This window comes from Polypterus senegalus, chromosome 4 (genome assembly GCF_016835505.1).
Source record: "Polypterus senegalus isolate Bchr_013 chromosome 4, ASM1683550v1, whole genome shotgun sequence".
In the NCBI taxonomy this organism is placed as follows: domain Eukaryota; kingdom Metazoa; phylum Chordata; class Cladistia; order Polypteriformes; family Polypteridae; genus Polypterus; species Polypterus senegalus.
Window position 1 is genome coordinate 18,466,517 of NC_053157.1, and position 19,298 is coordinate 18,485,814.

Genomic DNA, 19,298 nt, shown 5'->3' on the forward strand with positions numbered 1-19,298 from the left:
CACATATGTATTCCCCTGATGATGTTCACACTCACATTTCCGTTGTGAAACATTCAGGTTTCAGGTTTATTAACATTTTGGATTGACTGATAGCATTGTGTTTGTTCCATATTAAAATTAATCCTCAAAAATACAACTTGCCTAATAATTCTGCACTCCCTGTATGGCCAGATCAATTCAGGTATTTTTCTTCAGTTTGCTCCCAGTACTGTTTTACTCCAGTTTCTGTCCAGATTTTTAATTTTTTTTATTCGGTTCTTTGTAGTATTATTTACTGTATGTCTTACGAGTTTAATTTTTACTGCTGACTGCCTTTATATGTTTACTCATAAAAGTTAAACTACCACACATCAGAATAGGTAGATAAACCAACCTGTATCATGAGTATTTAATTTTTTTAGCTGAGCTTTCTCCTACCTAACACTATGTGGTTGACTTGATAATATACAGTGCATCCGGAAAGTATTCACAGGGCACCACTTTTTTCACATTTTGTTATGTTACAGCCTTATTCCAAAATGGATTAAATTCATTTTTTTCCTCAGAATTCTACACACAACATCCCATAATGACAATGTGAAAAAGTTTTCTTGAGGTTTTTGCAAATTTATTAAAAATAAAAAAACTGAGAAATCACATGTACATAAGTATTCACAGCCTTTGCTCAATACTTTGTCAGTGTACCTTTGGCAGCAATTACAGCCTCAAGTCTTTTTGAATATGATGCCACAAGCTTGGCACACCTATCCTTGGCCAGTTTCGCCCATTCATCTTTGCAGCACCTCTCAAGCTCCATCAGGTTGGATGGGAAGCGTCGGTGCACAGCCATTTTAAGATCTCTCCAGAGATGTTCAATCGGATTCAAGTCTGGGCTCTGGCTGGGCCACTCAAGGACATTCACAGAGTTGTCCTGAAGCCACTCCTTTGATATCTTGGCTGTGTGCTTAGGGTCGTTGTCCTGCTGAAAGATGAACCGTCGCCCCAGTCTGAGGTCAAGAGCTCTGGAGCAGGTTTTCATCCAGGATGTCTCTGTGCATTGCTGCAGTCATCTTTCCCTTCATCCTGACTAGTCTCCCAGTTCCTGTCGCTGAAAAACATCCCCACAGCATGATGCTGCCACCACCATGCTTCACTGTAGGGATGGTATTGGCCTGGTGATGAGCGGTGCCTGGTTTCCTCCAAACGATGACGCCTGGCATTCACACCAAAGAGTTCAATCTTTGTCTCATCAGACCAGAGAATTTTGATTCTCATGGTCTGAGAGTCCTTCAGGTGCCTTTTGGCAAACTCCAGATGGGCTGCCATGTGCCTTTTACTAAGGAGTGGCTTCTGTCAACTGTGGGACCTTATATAGACAGGTGTGTGCCTTTCCAAATCATGTCCAATCAAATGAATTTACCACAGGTGGACTCCAATTAAGCTGCAGAAACATCTCAAGGATGATCAGTGGAAACAGGATGCACCTGAGCTCAATTTTGAGCTTCATGACAAAGGCTGTGAATACTTATGTGCATGTGCTTTCCTAATTTTTTATTTTTAATAAATTTGCAAAAACCTCAAGTAAACTTTTTTCACATTGTCATTATGGGGTGTTGTGTGTAGAATTCTGAGGAAAAAAATTAATTTAATCCATTTTGGAATAAGGCTGTAACATAACAAAATGTGGAAAAAGTGATGTGCTGTGAATACTTTCGGATGCAGTGTATGTAGTTAGCCTTCTTATTCCCTTTTATCTCTTCCTATTATTTGCCATTAGTGTCGCTAGATATTCATAGGAGGTCATTTGCTCCAGCTCTTTGCTATTACTTACCAATCTTAGTTCATCATCTACAGTATCTTAGTTCCTGTCAGGGTTGCCAAATATCTAAAATCACAGATTGGGACAGCCATCATTTAGAGTGACAAAAAAAAAGATGTTGAAGGACTAAGGAAGATAAAAAATAGATCATTTTAATTACATTATAATTATAGATATATAAACATTTATAATCTATGAGAAATTTGCGATGACACAAGCATTCAATGTACATGAACACATATGATTCAAATATTCGAATTCAGTTACAGTTACAAATTTTATTCAAGAAAGGTGGTATGCCAGGCTGTCTACAAATATTTTGCAAGCCTCTTTAACACAAGAATTACTAAAGCCTACGAAAAAACTTGTAATTCCAGCCCACCTTAAATCTCTTCACACCTCTCCATCAGCGTCTTTTGTCTTGCGAAAGGGTCAATCGACATAAGCAGAAAGCAGCCTGCTATACCTTCCCTCCACCCATCGCCGCAGCTCAATTTTCAATGAATTATCTCAGTGCTCTGTGTTTATCTTGGAGTGAGTTGTATTGGGAAACAATATATTGTTGTTTGGAACACATGCATTTCATGTGAGCCAAGAACACATGAAATGCATGTCTATGTCTAGAACAATCTGTGTAAACACTTTTTTTAAACAGAAACATTTTTCATGTTTTGGTAATAAATGACAAAATGTAATCATGGAGTTTATAATGTGTGAAGCCTGAAGTCCAAATATCAAATAAACACTTTCACAAAAGGCACAAGTGCAATACGACAGCTTCTGTGATGCAGCGGTAAGAACTGCTTTCTTGTAATCAAAAGACCACTGGCTTGAATCTGCCTCCCTCGCAAATTTAACATTTTGAGTAGTGAGCTGCTCTTATTGTTAATGAAAACATACATTTGATTTGTTTCTGTAACAGCCAGTGTAAATTTATAGTACTTGTAAAAGTTAGTGTTTTTTTTTTTTCACTTTTATTCTCTCAGTCACGATCACGATACAGATCAACAGACTTCTCTCAATGCTGTGGTTCCTAATACATTGAGGGACACCTGACACTGACTGAGTTTGCTTTCCTGGGGGAAGTGGCGGTCTTGGAATAGAAGCTTGTCGATGTTGCATCTTCCTTTTCTTTTTCCATCGCCTTTTCTTGTGAGAAGCGACAATGAAGTTCCTGCGCAAAGTGAGCCAAGAACACTCTTCTTTTCTCAGTGGACCCATGCATGCCTTGTACAGTACATGTGTGTTTATTGCTGCCAGGTCAGGCATGTTATAGCACACAGCAACCGACCACCCGCATGCTCCTGCTCGCAGTGAATAAGCTCATGCCTTCTGGTACACAATGTCAACGCAGCACTGGGTGGGGGGGAAAGAAAGCGACAAATATATGTGACATTTTGAAGAAATCACTTTATGACCTGAATAGTACCAATCAGAAAACATCATCGCACTAATGCAATATTGTTTGAAATGAACAATATCAGATCGGGTATAAATTGCTGATGCTTTTAGTTAGGGTCAGATAATGGAACATAATGAACATGACTGACAATAAATCTGAAAAAAGCTAACTTTTACAAGTTCCAAAAACCCTTTGTCTTGGTGTCTTGCCTGCAATTACTGATGGATAAGTACAATAAGGCATTGAAAAGAAATATAAAGGAAAAGCAATTATATTGAAAAACTAATGTATTCTTTTCTAATATAATTTCATGTGATGTGTATCAAAAAGAATACATCAATTGTGCAACCAAATATGTATTATATGATCGGTTGTATTGTAATAAAAACAAAACTGGTAAAATATCTGGTAATTGTTAATTAGATATGAAGATGGATTTATATAAAACCAGAATACAAAAATACTAACTTAAGATAATAGAGAAATGCACATATTTCTATTGTAATAAACAATATAGGATCACGAGTGAACAAGTACAATAGAAACCTATTTAAGAGCAGTACATGTAATTGCACTGGCTGTATCAGTACGTTCTGCCGTCTATGGAAAGAAGGCTGTAATATCGAATGGATGTGAATGGATGGAATGGAATGACAGTGCTGGATGATTTTTAATACATTTGCAAAGCTTTCTGAAAACATGTTTTTACTTTGTTATTATGAGTTATTGATTGTAAATTGATGAACATAAACTGACAGATTTATTCATTTAGAATTAAACACAATAAAATTTACAGAAAGTGAAGGGGTCTGAATACTTTCTGAATCCCCTTTAATTGGTTACATTTTCAACTCTACAGTCTTCTCAAAGTGATTGCCAGAGTTGCTATTGCTTAATTGTTGCGCTCTAATAAATATCAAATAACAATCATTAAACATTCACAGAAAATTATTATTTTTATTTGTTTTTCAGCTGTTGCCTCGGGGGTATTATGGGCAGTAGCAAATTGCTGCTGGTTCTTGGCCAACAACTACCTCAGCGCTGTTGTCAGCTTCCCTATTATCACTGCGGTAAGAAGGCTTTTTTGTTATAGTGCTCCATGAAATGTTTGGTTTGTCAAGTGACATGAACATGGTAATATAAAAAAGAAACAGTCCAGGATTCTATTGTTTAGTACTGATGTTTAGTATTTCGCCTCAAGTTCAGAGAAATCAAAGTTTTTGCAAATATTGCCGAACATGGAAAAATGTAGTGAAGTCCATGGGGAAGGACTAACTGAACCAGATTTGATTGGATTATAATGGTGCAATCATCTTTGAAGTGTCCCTGAGGCCTAGGGACTCTTCTGCCAACTATATTGAGCCAACTGTTGTGGCCAAAAAGGTATCAGCCACTGTGCCTCTGTGAGATGAAAGAAGAAAGAACACAGTCAGAGACGCACAATCATATATTTTGTCAAAACAAAGCAGAAATGCCGAAATCGTAGTCAAAAGTCTGAAAATATACGTAGGTCTTTTAAAGGCAGAAAATTCAAAGTGGCATGTTATGGTTGAAGCTGCGGGCTCATTCTGTTTCTGAAGTCGCACTGAAGGCTCTCCAAACTGTCTCTGCTGATGCTTTGCACTTTTTCTTCTGTTCAAAAATCATTTCATAGAGTCTCCAGTGTTTGTGTTTGCTTCAGGCTCCTTCAAGGTTTGTTTATAATCTCCACATGGCTAATTATGCTAATTATGGCACACATCTCTTTCTCTTATACTGACATAGAACTCAAAGATCAACATTTGATGACAAGCAGAGATAACTTGTTATTTATGCTGTATATGATTCATAAAAATAAAATGTTGAGAGCCTGCATTATTTAGTTATCTGTTCCACCACTAAGTCCCACAGAGTCTGTAAAGCAAATGATCAGCACCAGATACCCAGGGGACGGTCTCATCCATTGTTGGCTGTTACGGCTCTGGGGGATGTCACACTGGTGCCTCGCAAAGCATTATGGAGCGTTCGGGGAAAAAAGTTCTCCAGAACAACCCAAATTCTGAGTAAATAATAATCGACAAACAAGGGCGAACGCAGCAAATTTGCCGCAAACAACACCAACGAAATTTACTGATCAACACTATTGTTTAGATACCTGTACACTATACAGATGATTACTATAACATATGTCAAGATAGTTTACTGTTTGCCTCGACGTTTCCTCATGTTGTGACTTTTTGGCACATCTCCTCTGCAAGGCAATCAAGAAGCATCCCCTAACTAGATGCTTACATCAACTTTAACAGCCAGATCCCAATCCAGGCAAACAGCAGTTCTCACTTTCTCTCCTGGTCACTCAATTTACCTTCCTCACCCCCTGTCTTTCTGCCCTTACCTTGGGTAGTGACCTTAAAATGAGATCATATGTACACCTCGGTTTTTTTTTTCAAATTTAATCAGTTGAAATACTAAATGACTTAGAATGGTGAAAAGGTAAGGAGTAAACTGCCAGAGATTTAAATGTAAAATTTAGGTTAGCAAAAACTGAAAAGAATGGTCAGAATATTACAAATGGGCCTTAATAAATTACATCCTACTGATGTCATCCATCCATCCATCATCTTCCTCTTATCCAAGTGCGGATCATGGGGGCAGCAGCTTGAGCAGAGATGCCCAGACTTCCCTCTCCCCGGCCACTTCTTCTAGCTCTTCCAGGAGAATTCCAAGGCGTTCCCAGGCCAGCCGGGAGACACAGTCCCTCCAGTGTGTCCTGGGTCTTCCCCGGGGCCTCCTCCCAGTTGGACGTGCCCGGAACACGTCACCAGGGAGGCGTCCTGGAGGCATCCTGATCAGATGCCCGAACCACCTTATCTGACTCCTCTCGATGCGGAGGGGCAGCGTCTCTACTCTGAGCCCCTCCCGGATGACTGAGCTTCTCACCCTATCTTTAAGGGAAAGCCCAGACACCCTGTGGAGGAAACTCATTTTAGCCGTTTGTATTCGCGATCTCGTTCTTTCGGTCACTACCCATAGCTCATGACCATAGGTTATGGTAGGAATGTAGATCGACTGGTAAATTGAGAGCTTTGCCTTACGGCTCAGCTCCTTTTTCACCACGACAGACCGATGCAGAGTCCGCATCAATGCAGATGCCACACCGATCCGTCTGTAGATCTCACGCTCCATTCTTCCCTCACTCGTGAACAAGACCCTGAGATACTTGAACTCCTCCACTTGGGGCAGGATCTCTCCCCCAACCCTGAGATTGCACTCCACCCTTTTCTGGCTGAGGACCATGGTCTCGGATTTGGAGGTGCTGATTCCCATCCCAGCCATTTCACACTCAGCTGCGAACCGATTCAGAGAGAGCTGAAGATCACGGCCTGATGAAGAAAACAGGACAACATTATCTGCAAAAAGTAGTGACCCAATCCTGAGTCCACCAAACCGGACCCCCTCAACACCCTGGCTGCGCCTAGAAATTCTGTCCATAAAAGTTATGAACAGAATCGGTGACAAAGGGCAGCCCTGGAGTCCAACTCTCACTGGAAACGGCCTCAACTTACTGCCGGCAATGTGGACCAAGCTCTGACACCGGTTGTTCAGGGACCGAACAGCTCTTATCAGAGGGTCCAGTACCCCATACTCCTGGAGCACCCCCCACAGGATTCCCCGAGGGACATGATCGAACGCCTTTTCCAAGTCCACAAAACACATGTAGACTGGTTGGGCAAACTCCCATGCACCCTCCAGGATTCTGCTAAGGGTGTAGAGCTGGTCCACTGTTCCGCAACCAGGACGAAAACCACACTGTTCCACCTGAATCCAAGGTTCGACTATGCGACGGACCCTCCTCTCCAGAACCCTCGAATAGACTTTTCCAGGAAGGCTGAGGAGTGTGATCACTCTGTAGTTGGAACACACCCTCCGGTCCCCCTTTTTAAAGACGGGGACCACCACCCCGGTCTGCCAATCCAGAGGGAGCTAGTGCGTGAGGTCGTTAGGTTCCGGCTAGATATAGTCGGGCTCACCTCAACGCACAGCTTGGACTCTGGAACCAATCTCCTTGAGAGGGGCTGGACTCTCTACCACTCTGGAGTTGCCACCGGTGAGAGGCGCGGGTGTGGGCATACTTATTGCCCCCCAACTTGGAGCCTGTACATTGGGGTTTACCCCGGTGGACAAGAGGGTAGCCTCTCTCTACCTTCGGGTGGGGGGACGGGTCCTGACTGTTGTTTGTGCATATGCACCGAACAGCAGTTTGGAGTATCCTACATATGTTCTGCAGCAATTAAAGTAAATGAAGTCTTGCAAGTTGAAGCAAACAATTTGCAAAGGCGTCCCAACTTCTATTGATTACTTAAAAACTCTCTGTTTGTCTTAAAGCTGTGTTACTACACCCTCTGCAGTGCTGCTTAGACAATATTCCAGTGATAATGACAAGAAAACAGCAATTAACAAATGAGATGAGACAGAGCATTATTACCCTTAGAATTGTATGTAGGCCTTTCATTTAGAGAACTTGTAAAATAAATCACTGTCATTGAGTACAGTGGTGTTCTACACAATCCAAAGGCAACTGGAAACTGGAAGAAACTCTGATAGGAGAATATCTGGCAGAGCCAAAGTCACAAGCCAATCAGAAGACACATTTCTAAGGTCACCAGCTTGCATGATGACAGGTGCCACATCATAACAGCTTCAAGCACACAAGCTTGATAGTGCAGGTCAAAAAAGCTATTCTCAGTTTCTGTTTTGGCATTTCTGAACTGAAACATTGAAGAAGAAAGACATTCAGTATTCTGTTATTACAAATTTCAGCAGTTGGTAATTATGTAAATTCCTGTAAATTTTATGTCTTGTAATCCAGTTTGTTTATTACTATATTATATAGTAATATGGCTCATCTTACCCAAGACCTAGCTGTATACAGTCCTAGTGGTGCTTATGTTTTCCTTTTATAATTATAAAACCTTGGTACACCAAATTCGCACCTTTATTCCAAAGACAAACAAGCAGGTCCTTTAGCAGCATTTAATTTGCTAATTAGTCCCTCTAGTATATTAAAAAGATATCCTGGGATGAGACGAGAATTTTGAGCGTGGGGCGAGACATGACTTTCTCAGAGAGATACATTCACGTCCCGTGAGATGAGACTTTGTGCCAAGATATTTAACCACACCCAGGGCCAGAAATAAAAGACAAAGAGTAGATGACAAAGTAGAGCGTTGTAAAGAATTCAAAAACATTGGCGCGATACACAGTGCAGAGCAGATTAGAGATAATGAAAGTACTAAAATTCAAAAGTCTCACAAAAATGATAGTAAAGATCACATTAGCGCAAACAAACGGAAATTATTACTCAGTGAAATAACGGAATAACAAAAAGAGATTGAATTTATTGTTCGGATTTAAACTTTAAGTCGGAGACTTGTAGATCATCTAATTCATGTTGCCATCAGGGAAAGTAGTGTTTCTTCCCAGTGAAGAGGCGTATCCGTGAGAGTTAAAAGATTTGTTGTTCGGTGAAAGCGAAATCCACATACGCAAGCGGCAGAGGTGTAAGTAGCGCAGGCCGGGGGGGTTGGCGAATGAAGAGAGCAGGGAGCCCCCTATTAAATCTACAAAAAATTCTGTCAGTGCATGTGTGCCCAGTGATGGACTGACATCTAGTGTATGGTAAGATCTCTCTGATGCAAACATTAAACAGTTTATTATAAAGACCTTTGAACAGATGTTTCAAAAAAGACCAGCTTCTCATTGTTGGTACCTATGATACGTAAAAAGAGATCAAATATTCACAAAAAGGTTTATGTAAAATGCAACATACTCGGGTATCCTTGCCAATTGAATGTTGTGTGCACATAGATGATATTGATTTGCTGGAAGAAAACATCAATAAATCCAGTATTTTACTTTGAAGTATCCATCTGTTTAACTGCTTTGATGTCTGGAAATAATTAGAAAGCTAATTTGTAGTGGATCTGTGAGCTGTATTTATTAAGTGATCTTTAGTGCCCTCATAATGTTTGTGACAAAGGCATGTTTTTCTTTGATATACACCTCTATTCCACAGTTTAAAATTCCAAATCAAACAGTTCAGATGTGATTATAAAGTGTACATGACAGACTTACATTTAAGGGTGTTAGCATATGTTTTGGTCACACCGAGTAGAAATGACAACACTTTTTCTACAGGGTTCCCCCCATTTCAGTGCACCATAATTGTTGGACACATCAATGGCAGGTCTATTAAAGATGTCATATTTAGGACTTTTGTCACATATTCCTTCCCATCAATGATTGCTTGATGTCTGCAATTCACTGGCATCACCAGGTGCTGAGGATCTCCTCCAGTGATACTGATCCTCTTTGTACAGCCATCTTCAGCACCTGCTTGTTTCGGGGACTTCCGCCCCTTAATTATTCTCTTCAGCATATGGAATGCCTGCTCACTTGGATTGAATCAGGTGACTGGCTTGGACATTCAAGAATTGTTCATTTTTTAGCATTGAATTCTTTGTGCAACTCCCACCAGTAGTTCCATCATCACTTAAGATAACTGTGCCAGAACCTGTGGCAGCCATAGCACCCCCAGCATCATGTTTAACAGATGAGTTGGTATGATTGGATCTTGGGCAGTTTATTTTTATCTCATCTTTGTCTGTTGTGTCCACAAGACTTTTTTCCAGAATTCTGCATGCTCTTATAAGTACTTTTTCATCAGACTGTAATCTGGCCATCCTGTACAGTCATATGGAAAAGTTTGGGAACGCCTCTTATTTATTTGGATTTTTGATTCTCATTTGCTGAGCTTTCATAGTAGCAACTTCCTTTTAATATGACATGCCTCATGGAAACCGTAGTATTTCATTAGTGACATTAAGTTTATTGAATTAACAGAAAATATGCAATATGCATCATAACAAAATTAGACAGGTGCATAAATTTGGGGACCCCAACAGAGATATTACATCAATACTTAGTTGAGCCTCCTTTTGCCAATACAGTAATCCCTCGTTTATTGTGGTTAATCCTTTCCAGACTCTACCGTGATAAAGTAATTTCCGCGAAGTAGGATTCTTTATTTATAAATCGAATATTTTCGCAGTTAGAGCATAGAAAAGCTGTTTATGACCTTAATACGTTTTTTAACATTATTATAGCGCTCTAGACATGAAATAACAACCTTTAGTCAAAAGTTTAAACTGTGCTCCATGACAAAGCAGAGATGACAGTTCCGTCTCACAATTAAAAGAATGTAAACATATCTTCCTCTTCAAAGGAGTCAGGAGCAGAGAATATCAGAGAGAGTGAGAGAGACAGAGAAAAGCAAACAATCAAAAATCAATAGGGCCGCTCGGGCTTTTAAGTATGTGAAGCTCTGCCCGGAAAAAGCATCTGCAAGGAAGGGAGCAATGTGAAGGTAGTCTTTCAGCAGTTTTTAGAGGAGCGTCCATATCCTCTAGGCCAGTGTGCGAACAGCCCCTCTGCTCAAACCTCCTCCGTCAGGAGCAGAGAACGTCAGAGAGAGTAAGAGAGATGGAGAAAAGCAAACAATCAAAAATCAATACGTGCTGTTAGAGCTTTTAAGTGTGCGAAGCATGTAGTATATCAGTGAGGAGTTTTATTTAATACGTAATACGTGCAGTTTTATTTAATACGTTATACGTGCTCTGATTGGGAAGCTTCTCAGCCATCCGCCAAAAGCGTCCCTTGTATGAAATGAACTGGGCAAACCAACTGAGGAAGCATGTACCATAAATTAAAAGACCCATTGTCTGCAGAAATCCGCGAACCAGCGAAAAATCTGTGATATATATTTAGATATGCTTAGATTTAAAATCCACGTTGGAGTGAAGCCGCGAAAGTCGAAGCGCGATATAGCGAGGGATCACTGTATAACAGCCTCTGGATGCCTCCTATAGCCTTTGATGAGTGTCTGGATTCTGGATGGAGGTATTTTTGACCATTCTTTCATACAAAATCTCTCCAGTTCAGTAAAATTTGATGGCTGCCGAGCATGGACAGCCTGCTTCAACTCATCCTATAGATTTTTGATGATATTCAAGTCAGGGGACAGTGACGGTCATTCCAGAACATTGTACTTCTCCCTCTACATGAATGCCTTTTGTAGATTTCGAACTGTGTTTTGGCTCATTGTCTTGTTGGAATATTCAACCCCTGCGTAACTTAAACTTTGTGACTGACGCTTGAATATTATCCTGAAGAATTTGTTGATATTGGGTTGAATTCATCTGACCCTCCAGTTTAACAAGGGCTCCAGTCCCTGAACTAGCCACACAGCCCCACAGCATGATGGAACCTCCACCAAATTTGACAGTAGGTAGCAGGTGTTTTTCTTGGAATGCGGTGTTCTTCCGCCATGCAAAGCGCTTTTTGTTATGACCAAATAACTCCATTTGTGTCTCATCAGTCCAAAGCACTTTGTTCCAAAATTAATCTGGCTTGTCTAAATGAGCATTTGCAAACAACATGCGACTGTGTTTGTGGCATGAGTGCAGATAGAGCTTCTTTCTTATCACCCTGCCATACAGATGTTCTTTGTGCAAATTGCACTGAATTGTAGAATGATGTACAGATATACCATCTGCAGCAAGATGTTCTTGCAGGTCTTTGGAGGTGATGTGTGGGTTGTCTGTAACAATTCTCACAATCCTGCACATATGCCGCTCCTGTATTTTTCTTGGCCTTCCAGACCTGCTGGGTTTAACAGCAACTGTGCCTGTGGCCTTCCATTTCCTGATTACATTCCTTACAGTTGAAACTGACAGTTTAAACCTCTCAGCTTTTTGTAGCCTTCCCCTAAACCAGGAGACTCAACAATCTTTGTTTTCAGATCTTTTGAGAGTTGCTTTGAGGATCCCATGCTATCTGTCACTCTTCAGAGGAGAGTCAAAGAGAAGCACAACTTGCAATTGACCACCTTAAATACCTTTTCTCATGATTGGACACACCTGTCTATGAAGTTCAAGGCTTAACGAGCTAATCCAACTAATTCGGTGTTGCAAGTAATCAGCATTGAGCAGTGACAGGCATTCAACTGAGCAAAATTACAAGGGGACCGACATTTTTGCACAGCCAGTTTTTCACATTTGATTTAATTTCATACAACTAAATACTGCTTCACTAAAAATCTTTTTTCGGAAAACACCCAATACTCAGATGTTCCTAGGAAATGAAAGACATACCACTGTTATATTTTTTGTTGAATGTAGAGTAAATTATTGTGCAGGGTGAGAGGGATTCCCAAACTTTTCCATATGACTGTATTATTATGTTTGCATCTTGCAGTGTGGCTTCTGTTCTTCTGCTCATGAAGTCTTCTGCAGAAAGTCGTCTCTGACACATCCACATCTGCCTCCAGAAGACTGTTTCTGATCTGTTGGACAGCCGTTTGGAGCTTTTTCTTTACCATAGTGAGGATTCTTCTGTCATTGGCAATGGAGGTCTTCCTTGCCCTATCAATCCCTTTCTGATTACTGAACATTCCAATGTGTTCTTTCTTATTAATGATAATTAAGATAGTTGATTTAGGTAATTATATGGTTCTACCAATGTCTCAAATGGTTCTATTCTTGTTTATTAGATTTATTATGGCTTCGGCAAATTTCTTGTTCTCATGTTGAACAATGGCAACTACAGACTCTGTAGAAGCAAGTCGAGGTACCTTATGAAGCAGTGAAACCCACCTGAGTGATCACAAACACCTGTGATGCCAATTGCCCCAAATATTAAGGTGCCCAAAAGTGGGGGAACCGTGTAGAAAAAAATGTCATTTCCACATAGTGTGACCGAAATTTATTCAAATCCCCTTAAATGAAAGTCTGCAGTGTGCCCTTTAATCACACCTGAATTGTTTGATTTGTAATTTTAAACTGTGGAGCAGAAGAAGAAATCAAGGAAAAATGTGTCTTTGTCCCAAACAATATGGAGGGCACTGTAGTTTTTACATAAATGGTTTTCTGAAGATGCATACTGAAACAGAACGCATTTGTGGGGTAACACTTGACTAATAACATTTTTCTTTCTTTCTTTTAGGGTCCTGGACTCATTGCTGCCATGTGGGGAGTGTTAGTGTTTAAGGAAGTAAAAGTAAGTTGTGTTTTATCTTGTAGTGCACTAAATGCATTTTGCTGAATTTGTGAAGTTTGGTATAATAAGGTGCAAGTCCAGTGTCTATCTCAATGTAAATAGCTTTGTTTCCTAAACAAATACAAGGTGCCAATATCTAATAGTTAAGTATTTTAAAATGATAACAATGCAGTTTCCCTTTGGATTTGGTAATGTACTGTGTGTAGGACCTTTAATATTCCGTCTCTCTGTCTATTATAGAGTTTAATTCATATCTATCACTATATCTATCTGTTAATGACATTTATATCTATCCGTGTGTCTTCCCCACTCTCTCTGGAGACAGCTAGAGAAAGTAGATTATCTACAGTGCTATAAATTGGAAATTTTCACAATTTATTATTATACAACATGGAATCACAGTTGATTTAATTTTGCTTTTTGACATAGGTCAACAGAAAAAAGATGTCAGAATGAAAACCGATCACTGCAAAGTAGTCTAAATGAATGACAAACTAGGGGGCTTTGTCCCCATCTCGCTTCACTCACCCGCCCCCTCCACCAGGGTGCGATACGTGCCAGCCACTTCACATCTCTGCCTCTCGCATTGTGAAGAGGGGTGGCTAAACGCACGCTAAGGAGCTGCGGTCGCTTCTCCGAAAAGCCCTCTTAAACTGTGATACAATGGGAAACAAATACATTTTTTACCTCCTCTTTGCTCAATCAGCTCGCTTGCTGCTGCTTGTGCCGTGTTGTGTCATCTGCATGTCGCACAGTGCTTCAAACATTAAAAAGCCTGTACAGCAGCTATCCTTTTGTCTCACTGCCTTGTCTCGCGGGACATTAAAGTGTCTCTGAGGAAATCACGTCTCATCTTCTTCCAAGCCTTCCAAGATTTTTTTTTATAATAGATATAAAACACAAAGTAATTGTTCTTTACGTTTTCTCCTCCTTTAATTTGACACCCCTAAAACATCACTGGTACAGCCTATTGGTTTAGAAGTCACAGAATTAGTTCAATAGAGATCATCTCTCTGATGTTTTAATTGTTTGTAGTCTAAAAACTCTTCTGTATCTGGAGGTGCAATTTGTCATGTGTCAGAATGTTGACCTAACCTAAGCAATGAAGACAAAAGAACACTTCAAGTAATTCCATGAACAACTGACTGAAAAGTATAAGTCGGAGCATGGAAACAAGAAAATATCCAAGAGTCAAGTTAAATCAATCATTAAGAAAAGGAAAGAGTGTGGCAGAGGTCTAAATCTGACTAGAGCAGGCTTTCCATAAAAACTGAGTGAACATGCAAGAAGAATACTAGTGAGGGAGACCACCAAGGGAATGATGATAACTCTGAATGAGATTGGAAAGACTGTTCAGGCAATAATTGTTGCTCTGGTGTTTCACCTGTTGTAGCTTTATGAGAGAGTAGCAAAGAGATTAAAATTTATTATTAGATTATTTAAAAAAAAAGTAATACAAAATATGTAAAAAAAAAAACACAGAATTTACCAAAAGACACATGGAAGACTATGAGGTCAGCAGGAGAAGGTTCTACAGTCTGACAAAACCAAATACCATCTTACACTGCACATTATGAAAACCATACCATCCTATGTGTGGGTGTACTTCTCTGCAGCAGGCCCTGGAAGGCTTGTGAAGTTAAAATGAATTCAGCAAAATATGAGGAAATCCTACAAGAAAACTGAGAAAGTGCACAAGGAAACCTGCGCCTTAGGAAAACACTTGTTTTCCAGCAAGACGACGACCCCAAGCATAAAGGCAAAGCTACACAGGAGTGTCTTATGAACAACCATGTTATGGTCCTGGAGTCACCGACGAAAATAGCAGATCTCAATTTATTAGTGACTGCTGACTCATGATGCCCATGATACCTGGCAGAGCTTGAAGAGTTTTGCAGAGCAGGCGGAGACAAAATGGCAGGACAGAGTTGATTAAGAAAGACTTGCCCATACTGACTCATCTGGCATGGCTGCCAAAGGTATATCTACTAAATACTGACTGAATACTTATGCAGCCAATTATTTTGTGTATTATATGTATTTGTAGTGAATTTAAATAAATTTGATAAACTCTGTTTTCACTTTGACATTAAGGAGTCTCTTGCTGTTGATCAGAGTCAAAATTTGCCATATAAAATCCAATTTAACTTAATATTTACAAAAAATAAACTTCCAAAGGGGTGAATACTTATTTGAGATACTATGTAGTGTAAAAACTTCTTTCAAGTTATATGTAGCTGATTGTCTGTTAGTCTTTTATTTAGTAAGTTTGATACCCTTCAATTTTAAGCTTGTAAGAGAACACTTCAGATAGATAGAAGTCCTATCTATCTATCTATCTATCTATCTATCTATCTATCTATCTATCTATCATATAGTGCCTTTTACGCTATCTGTCTGTCTGGTAGCACCTTCCTTATCTCTCTGTCTTTAAAGTTATGGTGACTAGGAGCTGTATATTTTGTATACTGCACTGTTTATTCTGCCTTTCAAGTCTTTTTCCTACATACACACATTCTTAAACCTGCTTATTCCATGTTGGAGTTGTAGGCGTCTGGAGTCGATGCTGGTAGTACCAAATGCAAGGCGGGTAACAGACCTGGCCAGAATGTTATTTGCCATATGGTCACACACATAGGAGGCTAATGTAGAGTCCCCTGTTACCCCAGACTCCATTTATCACTAAAATGTGGAATATCTCTGTTCTGCTATCTGCCTCTCTATCTTGTGCTTATTAGTGAGACTATCTGTGTTGTGTATTTCACCTTTCAAATCTATCAGTCTTCTTATTGGCATAGTGCTGTATAATATGCTAATACAGTGTTTCTCAAACTCGGTCATGGGGACCCACTATGGCTGCAGGTTTTTGTTCCAACCAGCTTCTGTTTTTAATTGGACTCCTGAGCTAATTAAGTGAACTGTTATTTCCCAAGTTCTGTGTTTTAGGGACAATATAGAAATTAGAAAACTAAGTTTGGTAAAAATGAAACAAAATATTAAAATGTACCAAGCAGTTAGTTATATGAGAATAATGTATTTTTCTTCTTGTTATCAATATTTTCATCTTGATTTTCATTCTACTTTTCCAGGGGTTCTAATTGTTTAATTAATTACTTATTTACTAATTAGTGGGTCTGACGCTAAAGTAGTTGTACCCTTTCATGATTCAGTGTTTGCCTGGGTGTCTGCTCTGCTCGTTTTTTAATTATCATTATTAAGACACAATGAAGGTAGCAAACTGCACAGAGAAAGGATAAAATATAATGAAAGCAACCAAAGTGAGTAAAGCATTTAAATCTCTAGAAAAAATGGAAATATTTCTAAATCTCTTATAAATGTAATGATTTTCTGAATGTAGAATAAGAGAAAAAAAATACCAGCTAATTAATCGAGATCAGTGCTATCAGGTGTTGTCACTAATTGGAAATGGGGTTGGAACAAAAACCTGCAGCCACAGGGGGTCCCCAGGACTGTGTTTGAGAACCCCTGTATTAGCATATCATATAGCGCCTTCCCTCTTTGTCTGTCTTTAGCTTTTTAATTACAACCTCAGAGCTATTTTTATGTACTGCATATAATGAATGCCTTTTCTTATTTACTACTATTGAATATGTAAGCCATTTTCTTGCATAGATGTTACAAACATTTTGTTTTCCTTTCTTTGTAGGGCATCCGAAACTACTTCATTTTGATTGTAGCCTTCTGCATTGTGTTGGCTGGTGCCCTAACCACTGCATTTTCAAAGCTCTAAGCTCCTCACTTCGCCTTCAGATGGCAGCACACACCACAATCCTTTTTCTTCCCCCCCTGTTGTCTGTAAATCAGCTCAGTTATAATTCAGTTTTTAAAAGCCAAAGCAAAAGGGTTTAGAAGATTAAAATAGCTAATTCATGCTTCATTAAATTTTGAAATAATATTCACTTTTTATCCTTTTTATCTGTGGAGTCTAATTGGATAAAGGGATTAGAAAAAAATATCAGCGCTTTATGTCTAAAACACTGTTATGTTTACATGAAGGCGATATCACTGAGCTGCAAAAGTTGTATCTTTATTTAAACTGTAATACTTGTGCACATATATAATGCGTTAAATCCACAGACTAAAATTAATTGTTTAAATCCCTTGACGCCTTCACAGAAGACATTCCTCTAAGCAGTGTGGTTTACAGTTTTCTGCCATATTTTACATTAAAATGGTGTTTAAGGCTACAGTGTAGCAGGTATTAAGCATTGGTCACCTGTTATTTTATCTTGGCATTAGCTGTAGCTTTGAAAAGGAAAGTTGCAAAAAAAGCACAATAGAAAATGCATTCTTTTTTTTTTGGAAAACTGCTGTATATAGCAAGAATAATACAAATGTTCTGATATTAGAAATAAATGACTTGAAAATGGCTTTCTTGAGCTATATTGTGCTTTATTTCCACTTTTTAGTGGAAGGCGATTTACCTTTCAATGGAAAGACGTGTGATGTTAAATAGTAAACCATTACCAGGCGTTTTAGTTTTTCACTTTACGAATTGTTGGAGAATCTCTAGCGATGTTGGTATAACAAATGATTCAGTCCTTAAGTACATCTCATGAGCCTTGAAACATTTATAGCATAACAAGCAAATTAAATGACTGCACTTTAACTTTGTATGATGTCAGCGACCGAAACTGAAAAATTAAAAGAATTCTTACAAAATAAAAAAAATAGTTTTTACTGTGTGTGTGTGTTCTTTTTAATTTAATTATTTGGTTTCATATGCTCTCTGCAGCTTGAAATGTTATTTATTATAGTTTTGAGCACCTTTAACAGTTTAAACGTGACGTGTCTCGTTGGGCACTTCAGAAAAGGTCATCCACCTGCGGTTAAATATGTTTGGGCCTGGCCAGTACTTGGATGGCAGACCATCTAGAAAAAGCTTGAGTTGCTGCTGGAAGAGGTGTTGGTCAGGCCAGTAGGGGGCACTTACCCTGTGGTCTGAGTGTGGATCCCAATGTCCAATTGTACTGATGGGAACACAGTGCTGTAAAATGGCACCATCCTTCAGGTGAGATGTAAAATCGAGGTCCCAACTTTCTGTGGTCATAAAAGATCTCTGGGCATCCTTCATAAAGAGTAGGATGCACCCAATGTCCAGGCTAAATTGTGCAGCATGGCCTGGTCATTCTGTCCCCCTAATCATCTCTCTCACCACTTCACCACCTCACAGCTAATGTGTGGTGAGCGGATTGGTGTACAAATGGCTGCCATCGCATCATTCAGGTTGGTGCTACATAAGTTGTGGTTGAAGTGGCTCCCCACTCACTGACTAGTGAGACAAGTGCTATATAAATGTAAAGAAATACTGTTATGAACTCATATCTCAGTACGCAGCCATCTCTTTGTTGCCATCTCTAATTTTTCTGCTATAGTGCTGCCATCTAGTGGATAGACAGCCATTGATTTTTTTTTTTTTAGACGCAACAGCTTGCAGAAAATAGTGCTTTAAATAGACGGTCCTTAGTTATTTCATCACAAAAAGGGTACTAAGCTGCTAATATTTTGAAACCAGTAGAATTTTTTGCAAGATGAATATTTTAATGATAATGACAGTGATCAAGAGCATAACAATCATTTGGGTGTTGTGGAACCTGTAGGCTCTGGTACTGTTGCTGCCCCAGAGGCGTTTCTTCATCACAAAACATCCGACTTGTCACATCAGTCAGGACAGCGCAACATGGAGAGTCTGCCGCCCACTGAGCACAAATAGTCACCAACTGCTAAATGTGTTGTGTGCAGCAAGCACAAAGAAACGCATTATATTTTTGGCACATGTTTGCATGGTGCCATACTTCTAGGCATCTTATTCAGATGGAGACCTTTAGTCATGTTGCTGGTCAAAATCAAGTAATTAACAGTTTCTTAACATTTTTGACAGGGTTACTGTTGATAATTAAACCTTTGCTTTCTAACACATTTTTTTATGAGTTTTGATAGAGTTCATTGTTTATCATATATGCATAGACCAATATTGCAGCG

At 39.4% G+C, this 19,298-nt stretch overlaps 1 protein-coding gene across 3 annotated transcripts in view; it reads left to right on the plus strand.

The window, feature by feature from the left end:
* Positions 1-19,298, plus strand: part of tmem144b (transmembrane protein 144b) — a 150,837-nt gene that overhangs the window by 73,910 nt on the left and 57,629 nt on the right. For 2 of the 3 annotated variants that reach the window (XM_039750304.1, XM_039750305.1), the window contains exons 10-11: positions 4,173-4,270; positions 13,242-13,295. In XM_039750304.1, coding sequence (XP_039606238.1) covers positions 4,173-4,270; positions 13,242-13,295 — 152 coding nt within the window. Of the gene's footprint in view, positions 1-4,172; positions 4,271-13,241; positions 13,296-16,962; positions 17,146-19,298 lie in introns of those variants that run through there. The other variant, XM_039750307.1, reaches the window with a different exon arrangement.